At 41.4% G+C, this 14,928-nt stretch overlaps 1 protein-coding gene and 1 pseudogene across 15 annotated transcripts in view; both read left to right on the top strand.

The window, feature by feature from the left end:
• RBFOX2 (RNA binding fox-1 homolog 2) overlaps window positions 1-14,928 on the top strand; it is a 300,698-nt gene that overhangs the window by 128,262 nt on the left and 157,508 nt on the right. The window contains exon 1 of one of the 15 annotated variants that reach the window (XM_030914845.1): window positions 11,991-12,169. The exons of the other annotated variants lie outside the window; for them this stretch is intronic. Within the exon in view, the coding sequence (XP_030770705.1) occupies window positions 12,155-12,169 (15 nt within the window). The 5' untranslated portion in view covers window positions 11,991-12,154. Of the gene's footprint in view, window positions 1-11,990; window positions 12,170-14,928 lie in introns of those variants that run through there. 15 annotated transcript variants of the gene reach the window in all.
• LOC104682567 lies at window positions 8-9,702 on the top strand (annotated as a pseudogene).

Here is a 14,928-nt window from a genome sequence, read left to right on the forward strand (position 1 = left end):
GCTCGCTGCAAGCTCCGCCTCCCGGGTTCTCGCCATTCTCTTGCCTCAGCCTCCCGAGTAGCTGGGACTATAGGCGCCCGCCACCTCGCCTGGCTAGTTTTTTGTATTTTTTTTTTAGTAGAGATGGGGTTTCACCGTGTTAGCCAGGATGGTCTCGATCTCCTGACCTCGTGATCCGCCTGCCTCGGCCTCCCAAACTGCTGGGATTAGAGGCGTGAGACACTGCGCCCGGCCTGTGCAAATATTTTTTAAAAACTGAATAATACAAGATTATCATAAGGATCACTGCAGTTTCCATTTTAAGATCAACTTTGAGTTTTTTTCCAAAATTGATTAGTTTGTTGGAAATGGAGATTCAGATGGTATAGAATGAGTTTTTTGTTTTTGTTTGTTTGTTTGTTTTTGTTTGTTATTTTGGTGGGAGGGATAGAATCTTGCTCTGTCGGCCAGGCTGGGATGCAGTGGCGTGATCTTGGCTCACTGCAGCCTCCACCTCCTGGGTTCAAGTAATTCTTGTGACTCAACCACCCGAATAGCTGGGCTAACAGGTGTGCGCCACCATGCCCCGCTAATTTTTGTATTTTTAGTAGAGATGGGGTTTCATTATGTTGGCCAGGCTGACCTCATGACCTGAAGATATCTGCCTGCCTTGGCCCCACAAAGCGCTGGGATTACAGACATGAGCCACTATGCCAGGCCATAGAATGAGATTTTAAGTAAGAATAAAGTCTGTGTGAAATATTTAAATATCTGACCATTGGTAAAGGAAAACGTGTGATTTTTTTTCTTTGGTTTTTTGAAGCCTGGGTAAGTCATTAGATTGTACATTTGTTGGAGATAGAGAACTAGCTTTTCTAAAATGTATGATTATTGTTTTTTGAATAAATAACGTTTACATAAGTTAATATTTTAAAAGTACAAAATGGTCATGTCGTGAAAAGTTGCTCTCCCATTCCTGTCTTGAGTCCCCAGTGTCTTTCCCCTACAGGCATTGGGTGTTTTTTACTTCTTGTGTATAATTCCTCCCTTTCTCTTTTCCTCCCATTTAAAAAAACCACTGGTTTTAAAACCATTGCTAAACCTTTCTTTTTTCACTTAATGACATATGCAGTATGTATGGCTTAATGGTAAGGATGCATTTTGAGAAATGTGTCGTTAGGCGACTTCATTGTGAAAACCTCATAGAATGTGAAAACTTACACAAACCTAGATGTATACCTGACTATGTATCATATATGGTACAGCCTAATGCCTTTAGGCTGCAAACCAGTACAGCATGTTACTCTACTGAATACTGTAGGCAATTGTAACACAATGGCAAATATTTGTATATTTAAACATATCTAAGCATGGAAAAGGCACAGTAAAAATATGATATTATAATCTTATGGGACCACCATGGCATATGTGAAACATTGTTAGGCAGTGCACGACTCTATTAGAGTATTTCATAATGGTATTTTAACAGCTTCCTCATCCCTCTCCCGCAAGGCTATACTGTTCAGCGTTTCACTGTATGGGTAAGCCATAATTCATTAAACAGAAGAGTCTTATCTTACTTTCATATCTGTACCTGCTCTGTAAACAGCATTCATTCATATTCAAGGAACTGAACTCTTGAATCTGTACAGAATATTTCTCTTCCTGATGGCTGAGTATCCTGACTAGCTGAGAGGATTTTCCCTTCTTTAAGGATCAAGATATTTAAGATTCAGTCATTTCGGAAATAAATCCTTCTAAATTGTGTTGTATAACTATAAAATTTATTTCTTCTTAACAGTAACATAGTGGGCATTTTTAAATGGTTTTAGCACAGTTATCAGCATCAGTATTGTTTAGGAATATAAAAGAGTAATATTTCAGGAGGTTTTGCTGGTTTTGCCTTACTAAGTGACACCATTTTGACATATATCATCTATCTATTTTACCTGCTTTTTAGATTTTTTTTCTCTTCATCTTGTTTCCTATGTTGGCTGCCTCCAACATAGTATTCCTTTATCCTCTGGTACTTATTCCCCACTGCTTCCCAGTCCCCTTTCTTAATTTGCTTTGTAAATTTTTGGTGGAAAATTAGCCAGATAACCAGGATAGAAATATTCCTAAAATAAAAATAAATAGATTCAGAGAGAAGGTCTGATGGAGTTTCCTGCTGATGAAAACTTTGGAATGAATGTTTTGGAATTCTGGATACTTAGAGGGCCTTTTTGGTTCCTGGTTATTATGGTGTTCTAGGACAGCTCTATCTAATGGAACTTTCTATGATGATATAAATGTTTTATGTCTGCCCTATCCATTATGATAGCCACTGTCCTCACGTGGCTCTTGAGCACTTGACATGTGGCTAGTATTAACTGTCTGAAATTTTAATTTTAATTAAGTTAAATTCACATAAACACATATGACAACTGGCTGCGTGTTAGACGATATAGTTCTAGGCTGTAGTTAACTAACTTATATACAGCAAGTTTGATTAGAGGAGAGCTTGAACTGGGATACTATTATTTTATTGTGCTGAGAAGAATAAATTTATAGTTTTGGAAGGGAGACAGTTTGGAATGTAGATTATCAGGATTATCAGATTAGCTTAAAGTAAATGATTAAATTGGAACTGCCTTTTCATATTGACATTATGATTATTTCAAAGCGTAGCATTCTAAAGCCATTGATACCAGCATTTATTTGTGGTTTGTATCTGTGGCAAAGCTGTGAGTCCTTCTGGTAACTAGGGTGAAATTAGTAGCACTCTAACTTTATTTATAGGACTTGGTTAGACAGTTGCCTGAGTGCCAGAACCTCCTACAAATAACTTTGACCTTCCCTAACAAAAAGTCAAAGGATAAAACGTTTCATAGTAGAAGATCTCAGTTGTATCTGTCATACACAAAGCATTACTTTCTAATGAAGAAATCTGTAACAAAAAAATGCATAAATAATTAAAGATTTGGTAACCGCTAGGAAGAAAATAAACAGGGCACAGTGGAAGAGAGTATAGGCTTGTGGGGAAAGACCTCCAACTAGATAGAGTAGTCTGGAGAGTTTTATTTGAGGAAGTGATATTTAAGCTGAGATCTAAAAGATAAGAAGGAGCCTGTCTTGCAAATAATGAAGCTGGAATGAGGAGGGATTTCAGAAAGAGGGAATGAAGGGGTGTGGGGGAGAGGAATTGACACAAGATCAGTGTCTTTACAACAGTGATTGAGAGGAGATATGGTATGAAGTGAGATTGGAGAAGTGGGCACCTAGCAGGTCATGTAGGACCTTAAAGACCATCATAAGGAGTTTGGAAAGAAAAAAAATGTAATGTGATGCCTGCTGTAGAAGCAGGAGAGTGATATGATCTGGTGTTTGTTTTACAAAGTTTCTCTGGCTGCTGTGTGATGAGTGTTTTGGAAGGGAGCAACAATGAAAATGGGGGAACTAGTGTGATATTCAGGAAAGAGATGATGGTGGCTTGGGTTAAGGTGGTGGCAGTGGAGATCAAGTGAAGGCACACACACACAGAGCTTGCTATATATAGGTTGGATGTGAAGGATGAGGGTAAGGGAAGGGTTTCTGGCTTTCATAATTGTGAGGTAGTACCGGGGACTTCAAGGGTGGTGATGGTGGAGAATTAAGGACGCAGTTTTGGGCATGTTGAGTTTGACATGCTTGTGTGACAGCTAAGTAGTCATATTGGAGCATGGGAAGAGGTCTCTGCTGGGGGTGTAACTTGGTAGTTACCGACATGTTGATGGTAGTTGAAGTAATGGGAATGGATGAGACAACTTCTAGAGAGAAGATAACTCAGGATTGAACCGCTAGGAACACTTGCCTTTTAGAGGTCTGTCGAGGGAGAAGCCATAAAAAGATACTGAAACAGTAGCCAGTGATGCATGAAAAAAACAAAAAAACAACATTGTAGTATCTCAGAAGCTAGAAGAAGAGAATGTTTTAAGAAGGTTGTCAGCTTTGTTGAATCCTGGTAAGAGGTCAGATAAATGGGGAAGTAGTAGACCTTGATAAATTGATTTAATGGAGTGGAGGGCTTGGAAACTTTGTTTTGAGTAGACTGAAGAAAATGAGAGGTGAGAAAATTGAGACAGGTATAGCCAACAACTTTTTCAAGACAATTTACCCTGAAGTGGTGTGCAGGGAAATAGCAGGTAGCTGGAGGGAGATGAGGGGTCAAAGGAGAACTTTAAAAAGTTAGGGTTCATTTAATCATTTACTTATTATAGGACATTAGATTTAGTGGTAAGAAGATACTGTCTGAATGCTTCTCATTTAAAATTACACACTTAGATAGAAAATTAGCTAAGAGGTTGTGTGTAGTGGCTCACGGCTGTAATCCCAGTATTTTGGGAGGCTGGGGCAGGAGGATTGCTTGAACCCAGGAGTTCAAGACTAGTCTGGGCAACATAGTGAGACCCGCCCCTTCTCTAATTTTTTTTTTTTTTTTTAAATTAGCTGGGCGTGGTGGCATGTGCTTGTATCCCAGCCACTTGGGAGGCTGAGGTGGGAGAATAGTTTGAAATAGTTTGAGCCCAGGAGGTCAAGGCTTCAGTGAGCCACGATCCCGCCACTGCACTCCAGCCTGGTCAACAGAGTGAGATCCTGTCTCAAAACAAACAGACAAAAAATAAAATAAGAAAATTAGCTGAGAGTAGGTAGTGAAGAGCGAATGAGGGAGGTTTGAGGAGAAGCAAGAAAGAGTCATTTTGGGGAGTAGGAAAGCTTTCAGGGGCAGCTTTGGTGGATTGCTTGGCATCGTTGAGTGTCCATTTGAGGTTTGTGATCATGAATATATAGTGAAGTCAAGTCAGCTTGCTTATGTGATTTTTCTTCAGCAACATTCAGCTGATTGGGGACAGGCACTAGAAAAGGCAGACAATTGGATTTAACCGGGATTGGAGTTTTGTCAGATGGCAGTGATGGAGAGGACAAATGATTGAGGGTATTTGCAAGGGAGAGATTGTAATTATGGAACACAGCATCAAAATTGGACAAAGTGGGTGCAGAACCGGAGTGGGTAGGTAATGAAAAAGTGGTTGGGATGGGAGGACTTCGTGAGGTCAAAAATTGTAGGGAGGGGATACCAGAGAAAGTTAGTTAGAAGTAAGGGAAGTTCTTTGAGAGTATAATTGAAACATAATAAAGAAAGATGAGTCTTTTAAGATAATGCAGCTTTCTTTTCTTTTCTTTTCTTTTCTTTTTTTTTTTTTTTTGTGAGACAGAGTCTCACTCTGTGGCCCAGGCTGGAGTGCAGTGGTGCAATCTCAGCTGACTGCAACCTCTGCCTCTAGGGTTCAAGCGATTCTCCTGCCTCGGCCTCCTGAGTAGCTGAGACTACAGATGCACCACCACACCTGGCTAATGTTTGTATTTTCAGCAGAGACAGGGTTTCACCATGTTGGCCAAGCTGGTCTTGAACTCCTGACTTCAAGTGATCCACCTGCCTCAGCCTCCCAAATTGCTGGGATTATGGGTGTGAGCCACCGTGCCCAGTCAAGATAATGCAGTTTTCTGTTTTAGGGGTAGTAGCTCTGGGTTTCCTAATAACTGGGAGTAAGAGCTCTAACAAATCACTTATTTGCCTTTCCCAAGAGGCTAGTTTTGAGATGGACCCCTTTCTCCATGTACACATCTAGAGCTTAGTTTAGACATTATAGAAGGTAACCACTATTCACAGAAGTTTCTGGGTCTATTCTCTTAATGACATCAGTAGTAGCAGTGTTTTGGCCAGTGCACATGTACAGTATGTGTACACCAACTCCCAAACTCTATCTCTGTCCTTTGTTGTTGTTTTTTACTTTTTTCTTGAGATGAAAGTTTTACTGTGTTGCCCAGGCTGGTCTCAAACTCCTGGGCTCAATCAAACCTCCCGCCTCAGCCTCCTGAGAAGGTAGGATTACAGGCTAACACCACCACACCTGGGTTCATTTGTTATTTAAAGTCTTGGTAATGGACAGAGGTAGAGTGCAGGGTTATATCCAAGGTAAGTTTTTCAGTGATTTCTTCCAGTCTTGATTCAGTTTTGTCAGTGAATAGGTATGGTTTAGTGGAAACGATCTTGGAGTCTTAAAAACTAACGTTGAACTTTTGGCTCTTTATTCACTAGCTGTGAGACCATGAGTATATTATGTTACCACTTTGGGCCTCAGTTTCCTTTGATCTGTGAAAAAAATAATAGGGCCTATCTTAAAGAGATATTGTGAAGATGCAATGAGATAATGCATGCAAAGTTGTGGCACATAATATGCTCTGAATAAATAGTAGCTGCTGGTGGTGTTATATTGAAATCAGCAAGTAGGAATGTTCACTGTTTTGTCTTCCACGGTGGTTTACATCCTCTAACTGTAAAGTGGCAACCATATCTACCCCTTCGCCCATGAGTCTCTACTGCTGCATGTGGCCAGTGCCTCTGTCTAGACCAGCTTCTCAGATTTCAGTGTGCCTGAGAATTACCTGGGGCTTTTGTTATCATTTGATTTTGATTTTTAAGTCTCGGGTGGGGCCTGAGATTCTTCAAATCTAAGGCGTTTCCAGTTGATGCTCATTCTGCTGATGCTGGTCCGTGTGTCACATTTGAGTAGCAGAATTCTATTAGAGATTGCCTTGTGGGAATCCCTGCTATTTTAAGCTGAGAGGAAGTGAGGGAAAAAGAGCCTCATTCTTTCAACTTTTTTTTTTTTTCTTTTTTTTAGTCAGATTCATAGACAATACTCATACATCTCATTTCTCTAGCTCAGTGTTGTTTTGGTGAGTCTGTATTGTCTCTACCAGTCCAGGAAGTGATAGGGATATAAACTATGTATAGAGGGTTGCCTCAGATTTCTTATGAAAAATTTTTAGTGCCTGATTTCTCAGGTACATTTTTGAGAAATTGTGCTGGCTCCCCCGGTATACGTGCTTCCCCCCACTATCCTCTTATAACCACAGAGAAACTCGTATAAAACAAGTAGCCTCCCAGCCTGGCCAACATGGTGAAACCTTGTCTCTACTAAAAATACAGAAATAGCTGGGTGTGATGGCGGGCTCCTGTAATCCCAGCTACTTGGGAGACTGAGACAGGAGAATCAGTTGAACCCGGGAGGCAGAGGTTGCAGTGAGCTGAGATCATGCCACTGCACTCCAACCTGGGTCACAGAATGAGACTCCATCTCAAAAATAAACAAACAAAACAAGTAGCCTCTTGAATTGTTGGAGTCAGAGGCAGAGAATCTAAAATGTGGCTCCAAACCCTTTCTGCCCACAAGACTCACATTACAAAATCCAGCATTTTTGAGATGTAGGAATTCAGGATGCCAGGTTAGAATTATTGGCAATACACATATTGCTGTCCCAGATTATCTGATTTTTCTTTCTCAGAAGCAAGCATGCCAGAAACTTCCTCTGTGGGCCCTCCTCAGAAGACTTTCTTCAGTGCTCAAATGGACACATTCTCTCCTCTGAACTCACAGACAGGGTGATAAGCTATCAGTCACAAAGTCTGATAACGTGCTCTCCTGATAGAATGAAGTGTGTATGCATCTTAATCTCTGGATAATTCTTTTTAGAGTCTCTTTATAGTGTGGAGTTTTTACACCTTTTTGTCTCTTAATGTGAATTGTACATAGTTACAAAGCATAGCTTTCCTTATTTGACTTTGATAATTGGAAAGAAATTTTTTTCTTCTCCTACCACTTTGTTCCCCATTTTTTCTTTCTTGTTTTTTTTTTTTCTTTTTTTTTTAAGGTAGAAAAATGTGAACATGCAGGAGCATGAATAAAAAAGATAACTTAGCTTCCCTGTGGGTTTTTGGTTTTTGTATGTATTCATAAAGGAAGCGTACAGAAGAGTTTTATTTCTAACCAGACTGACCACCTAATTTTAAAGATTATGATCAGAAAAGGAATGGATGCTTTTACAATAGGAATTTACAAGCCCTTCCTGTGGTTCCAAAGAAGTTTATGATGGTTCCACCCATGGGAGTTTCAGAGGTAGTTTTCAGAGTTTTTGTGACATATTTAAACTTTGCTTTATTTTGAGGGTTTCTTTTCTTGGTATTTTTCTCCTGCTTTGCTGCAGAGTATGTGTTTTATCGTTATGTTACGTTACGTTACGTTACGTTACGTTACGTTACGTTACGTTACGTTACGTTACGTTATGTTAGAGACAGAGTTTTGCTCTTGTTGCTCAGGCTGGGTCTCGGCTCACTGCAACCTCTGCTTTCTGGGTTCAAGCAATTCTCCTGCCTCAGGCTCCTGAGTAGCTGGGATTACAGGCATGCGCCACCATGCCCAGCTAATTTTTGTATTTTTAGTAGAGACAGGGTTTCTCATGTTGGTTGGGCTGGTCTCGACCTCAGGTGATCCTCCCGCCTCGGCCTCCCAAAGTGTAAACAAAATTAGCCAGGCATGGTGGCGTGCGCCTGTGGTCCCAGATACTCTGGAGTCTGAGGTGGAAGGATCACTTGAGCCTGAGAGGCAGAGGTTGCGATGAGGCGCGATCATGCCGCTGCACTGCAGCCTCTGGGCTACAGAGTGAGACCTGTCTCAAAAAAACAAAAAACAAAACAAAAAAAAAAGAAAACAAAACAAAAAAAGGATTGTGGGAGAAGATGGTGGCTGCTGCACAATCCTGGGTTCCTGGGCCCTGCCACTGTCACGTTCTGCCATTACTTCAATAGCCACATCTGTGTGTCACGGCCCACTCCATTATCAGCTTCATCATGCGCTCATACCTCATGAGGTGGACGTTCCTCAGTCAGTAGGATCGTGGCCACTGTGTTTGGAGCAACAGGATTCCTGGGCCAATGTGTTGTCAACCACCTTGGATGCATGGGGTCACAGGTGATCATTCCCTATCGGTGTGATACATATGACATCATACACCTTCATCCCATGGGTGACCTGGGCTAGCTTCTGTTTCTGGAATGGGACACGAGAGATAAAGATTCTATCCGACGAGTAGTGGAACACAGCAGTGTGGTCATCAATCTTGTTGGACGAGACTGGGAAATAAAAAACTTTGATTTTGAGGATGTTTTTGTGAGGATCCCCTAAGCAATTGCTCAGGTGTCCAAGGAAGTCGAAGTTGGAAAATTCATTCATGTTTCACATCTGAATGCGAATGTTAAAAGCTCTTCTGGATATTTGAGAAATAAGGCTGTTGGAGAGAAAGCGGTGAGAGATGCATTTCCAGAAGCCATTATCATAAAGCTGTTGGACATCTTTGGAAGAGAGGATAGATTCCTTAATTATTTTGCAAATATGTGTTGGTTTGGTGCTATACCCCTTGTTTCCTTGGGCTGGAAGGCAGTTAAACAACCACTATGTCGTAGATGTATCCAAAGGAATTGTTGATGCAGTTAAGGATCCTGACGCCAATGGAAAAACCTTTGCTTTTGTTGGGCCAAATGGGTACCTTTTTGACCTGGTGAGGTACATCTTTGCTGTGGCTCACAGACTCTTCCTTCCGTACCCCTTGCCACGTTTTGCCTGTCAGTGGATAGCAAGAGACTTTGAAATAAGCCCATTTGAGCCCTGGGCAACAAGGGATAAAGTGGAGCGGATTCACATCACAGACGTGACATTGTCTCACCTGCCCAGCTTAGAAGACCTTGGTATTCAGGCAACACCACTGGAACTCAAGCCCATCGAGATGCTGCGGCGTCAGCGCACTTACTGCTGGCTGGCTGCTGAAATTGAGGATGTGAAACCAGCCAAGACCATCACCATTTAGTGCCTCCTGAGTAACTCTTGGTTTTGGCGTCTTTTGGGTCAGCCCATGTGGTTTGAGCACCCAGCCAGGTGGTCTTTTTAGAGAATCCTGTACACAGTGAATAGGATCCCACCATTAAAACATTTGAGGTTTAAAAAAAAAAAAGAATGAATGTCGAGTAACAACAGACTCTTCAAAGAGTTCGAAAAAATGAATCTCTTGTCAGTGTAATTTTAATATAGTTATTTAGCGTATAGTATAGGGAGTGTTGGTGACTTAAGATTTAGGGCATGAGCTATGAAACTAGAGAGGGAAGTTGTGTTTAAAAACTGATTATGGACATGTAAAAGAGTCTAAGTAACATTTTATGGAAAGTCAAGATTTTCTTTTTTATTTAGAAAATAGGCTGTCTCAGTTTCAGTCTTGGAAGTTCTTTCTCCTCTTTTGTATTATAAATGTGGTAATCTTGCCTTCAGAAGAAGCAGAGAGGTTCTCTGTAGAGATAAAGAAAAGGTTTGGGTGGGGCCAAGAAGAATACCTGCCCCACCTTTCCAAGTTTATGTGAGCTGGGAGTTTAAATTAAGGTGGGAGGAGAGAAAAGGTTCTTCTGCGGAAAGCATGCGTTCAGTGTGGAAGAAAAGGAAAAGTGATTCTATTTCTACCCTAAGAGGAAGAAACCCCACTATGGCAGGTGACTAAACCCAGAGCACGCACAGTGGGAATATTAGGTAGGGAGAGTGAAAGTACCTGCATGGGGCCTACCTTGAGTGTGAGACTTGTAGACCTTACTTGGAGATTTTAAAAGCAGGAAGGAGCTGTTTCAACATGTCTGAGGGGGAGCCGAAACCCTGAGGCAGCTGGAAGGTGGTTTTTGTTTGCTTTTTATTTTTATTTTTTATTTTTTGTTTTTTCTTTAATAAGTGGGAAGGAGTGGAATATTCCTCAAAACCTATTACCCTTTGAGAATGTTTTTTGCACCTACTATGTGCTAAGTACTATGCAGAAGACTCCATGGCCAAAAATAGATGAGCCAAGATGAGATGTTAGGTCTCCACCAAGGAAGATGTGCAAAGGAGAAGTGGTTTGCTATAGGAATACTTGGAGAAGTAGCCCGCAGAGGTGGTCAGTGCCATGTTACAAACACCAGGCCCCACAGAGAAAGGAGAGCTCACTCACAGCTGGGGTGTGCTTTTGGATTTGAACATGGAGAAATGGGTCAGGGAAGCAAGGAACATGTATGGGCCTTGACATTGGCATTAGAATATGGGGGATAATTACGTGATTTTCTGAATAAAAACCATTAGGACAGGTGATTTGATAATACTTGTTCACCACTGGGCATAATGCATGAAAACTTGCCTGGCAATAGGAGGCACTTAATAAATGTTTGAACTGAACTGAAATTAGAAAACATGGTCACCAGGAACATGGCAGACCGTTTACGTAGTTATATCATTCCAACACCTCTGAAAGGAGTATTATACCTATTTTTTGGTTGAGGAAACAGAAGCCTGGACAGGCTGGAAACTTTCCCCAGGCCATAATGATATTACTTGTAGATCTATAATTGAAACCCAGGCTGTGCACCTTAGCCCGTCTACGTGGTGAGTAAAGTGTCTGTACCATCCTAGGAGCTCATGATCCACTTTACTCTTTCAGAAGCCAGGCTATGTTCATCTGAACTAGGGCAGTAGTAATAAAAAAGATGAAAAGCCTATTCAGTTTTATATCTTAAGTTTTCTTGTGTTTTAAAATCTTTTAAGATTAAGAATTATTAGTGGTGAAATGACATAAAGAATAGTGGTGTCCAGCAGACATTGTGAGAAAGGAATGTGGGCTCTGAGCAGGTTCTGTGTGTGTGCTTGGCTTCTGCAAGGGGCTCCACAGTCGGGGCAGAGGGAAAGCTTGGCTCACTCACCTGGATCTTAGAGGGCAGAGATTTTTGATTGCTTCATTCATGTTTAAAGAACTCATCTTAAACTAATGTATATCTAGCACTAGAAACTGGTGCTGGTGGTTTATAACTGACCCCACCCATCCCTGTCTTTTGCAATAATCTTTGTGAGTGGTGATTGTGTTTCTAGAAGTAGAATTACAGAGAGAGATTCCCTGAAGGCAAATACAGAGCGAGTGTGCTGTACACTCTAGTTCAGATACTCAGGGCTGGGAACTCCCAGAGAGAGAGAGAGAGAGAAACAGAGAGAGAGGGAGAGAGAGAGGGAGGGACGGTGGGACGGAGGGAGGGTGAGAGGGAGGAGAGAGAACAACAGAACAGTCAGCTGGAGAGGAGGGGGGAGGAGACCAGTCTTTTTTTTTTTTTTTAGGATTTTTTAACTCAAGTGATTTTGGGGGGTTTCTCCCCACCTCAAACCCTTGCCCCCCAGTTCTGGCATCTTCTTTCCTACGGTTCGCTGAAGTGCCTTTTTGCAGTCCAGGATCCACTGACCGCTGAGTTTGAGCAGCCCGATCTGACATGATGTACCTCTGGGTGAGTACAGAGTGCTGTGGGTGAGGGTTTGCACTTGCACATATAAGGAGTGGAAAGCTGCGAGGTTCTGCTCTCGCACAAATGGCCTCCCCACAGAGCACAGTCTGCCACATCCCCTTCTGTTCCAAGGTGTTAGGTTTTTAAAACCTAGCAGTGATTGTGACATTGTTGTTTTCCTCCCCGTGTTATTTATCTTGTCAGACTTAGGCGCAAGGGCTGAATTCCCTGCGCAGTACCATCCCCTGGGCTTGGTAGGTTTGGAGAAGGCAAGTGGGGCAGGTGAAGTGAGCTGGTTACTTCAGGAACTGCAGTCTTCCTGGTGGCTCAGGATCGACTTGTGTTTTGTTTTGGGGGTACTGACCTTGATAAGCCATGTCTTTAGATATTGAGAGCCAATAGGCGGCATGATTATTAATCAGGAATAAGCTTTCATAAGCTTTTATCTATTAATTATTACTATCCTTCACAGTAGTCTTGTGAAGTAGGTCACTCACTACTGTTATCAAAATTGTATGAGGAAAGTAATTAAGTCACAAAGAGTGACTTGCCCATAGTTAGAAATCAAGTCTATAGCAGTTAGAATAGTAATTAATAATCAGACATTATAAAGCATTTTATGTTTGCCAGGAATGTAGTACCTTCTATTATTGTAATTTACCGTTAATTGTAGCATTGTAGTTTGGGATGGAGGAAAACTTTCTATAACTAGAGACGCTTGTAAATTATAAAATGTGATAACTTTTAGAGGAATGTCAGAGGAAATAATACAGAAACTGCTCCCCCCACCCGCCTGCAATTTTTAGTTGTTAAGACAAGAACATCTTATAGTCCGTTGCAAAGATGGCAGTATGTCTCTCGAGCAAACAGCTGTTGTGTGTTGCTAAGGGAGCCTACTAGATGTGATGCCCTTGGCTACTAGCCAGCTTTTTGAAAGTTTCCCTTTGCCCTTTGCCCTTCAGCCCAGATGTCTGGAATTGCAGGAACCTACTTGGCTAACGCAGGCTAAATTTATAAATTATCAGAAAGCAAATTTTAACTGCGTTTGGAGAGATGGAGCTTGTTCACAGAAGACGTATATGTATATGTGTGTGTGTTGGGAGGGGCTGCTTTTCGTGCTTCTCCCTTCATGTTTGAATATGACCTTGAGATATTATTTTCTCTCCTCTATTGATTTTTTGTGTAGTCTTTGTAAGAGCTCAGAACTTTTCTGACACACTAATGTGCATTAAGTAGTTTTCGCCTCCCTGTAAACTAGTCATCTGTGCAGGCTCTTTGCAGCCTTGTGGGTGGGATTGATCAGCCCTGTTGACCTGAAGGATGGGCTGTTCTGTCTTTTGATTTGTTTGGAAGAGGAGTTATGAAAGAAAGCAAGTTGAATTAATCTCATTTTCACTCACTTATGTTTGATGAAAGCAGACAGTGACAGTCTCCTTAGTTACTTCCTTTGTGTTTACATTATAGTTATTTGTATATTTATCTCAATTGATTTTTTACTTATTAACCCCGGAACAGAGCTTCCCTACCAATGCCTCATGCCAGATTGAGATAAAAATATGCCAAGATTACTATACCCCACAACCCTTGGAGCAGCCAGCTGGGGCTTGGGAATCCCCTGGTCACTTTGATCATGTTCTCCCTAATTTGTTTACCACTTCGTGCTATAAAAAATATTTCCTATGTGTGCCATGACACCTGAAGGCTTGGGTAGCACTGCCTAGAGGGCAAAAAGCAGGTCAGCTCTATCTCTTTTATTATTTGTGTCATCTAGCCCAGTGCCTTTGTTTACTTCATTGAGGACGTGCAGAAGGAGCCATAGTGAATAATGCCCAGGTACGTAGAAGGAAACCTGGGTGGTCACGCATTCAGTGGGAGGCACAGAGGAGCTGCTGTGGACTAGGAATAGGAGATGAGCGTTTTAGTGGCGGTTTAGCCAGTACCAAGCCATGTGACTTTCGGCAGTCATTTGACTATTTTGAGACTCAGTTTCCACATCCGTAAGATGATTGAACTGAACCTCCTCATATTCTGAAATTCTGTGAAGTGAATTTTATGTAGCAGTAGATATGCCTGAAAAATGCCCAGTACCACAAGGATGTTTAGGTCCAGGTGAACAGAGAAAACTGTCAGACATACATGTATCACCTCCATTGCTTGCTTGGTTTGGTATCAGTAATGGGTCAAAGGCACCCTTTCTGAGTATTCTAGAAAAATTACTGGATTATGTTTAGTTGTCAGTTCCTCTGAATTGGTGCAGATAGACATTTTTAGAACCTGTAGAATTGAAGAGTAAAAGTTATAGCTTATCCAGGCATTTTCATTTGTGTAGTTAGATGCAGCTCATTAATTTGCTCCCATGTGTCTAGAACTCTGAGATAGAATGCTATCTTGTGCTCTCTCTATGCTTCTTTGCCAGATTTTCTCCCAGCTTTCCTGTTGAGTCATCCTCTTTTTTAGTGAATTTGGTAGCGTCAGTTGGCAGCCTGAGGTGGTGAAAAGAATATGGGTTTCAGAAACTTCACTAGGTCTAAATCCCACCTCTGCCATTTCCAAGTGTTTGACTGTTAACAAGTTACTTAACCTCTCTGAGCCTCAGTTTCATTTGTCATATAGGGAAAATAGTAGCACTCAGGATTGTTGTGAAGATTTGAGATCATCTGTGAAACATACTTAATGTGGTGAATGGCACACAATAGATGCTCAGTAAATAACTAGTACAAGCCAACTTTTTGCTTTGAACATTTGCGTAGACAGACTACTCA

This window comes from Rhinopithecus roxellana, chromosome 13, assembly GCF_007565055.1.
Source record: "Rhinopithecus roxellana isolate Shanxi Qingling chromosome 13, ASM756505v1, whole genome shotgun sequence".
Classification (NCBI taxonomy): Eukaryota; Metazoa; Chordata; class Mammalia; order Primates; family Cercopithecidae; genus Rhinopithecus; species Rhinopithecus roxellana.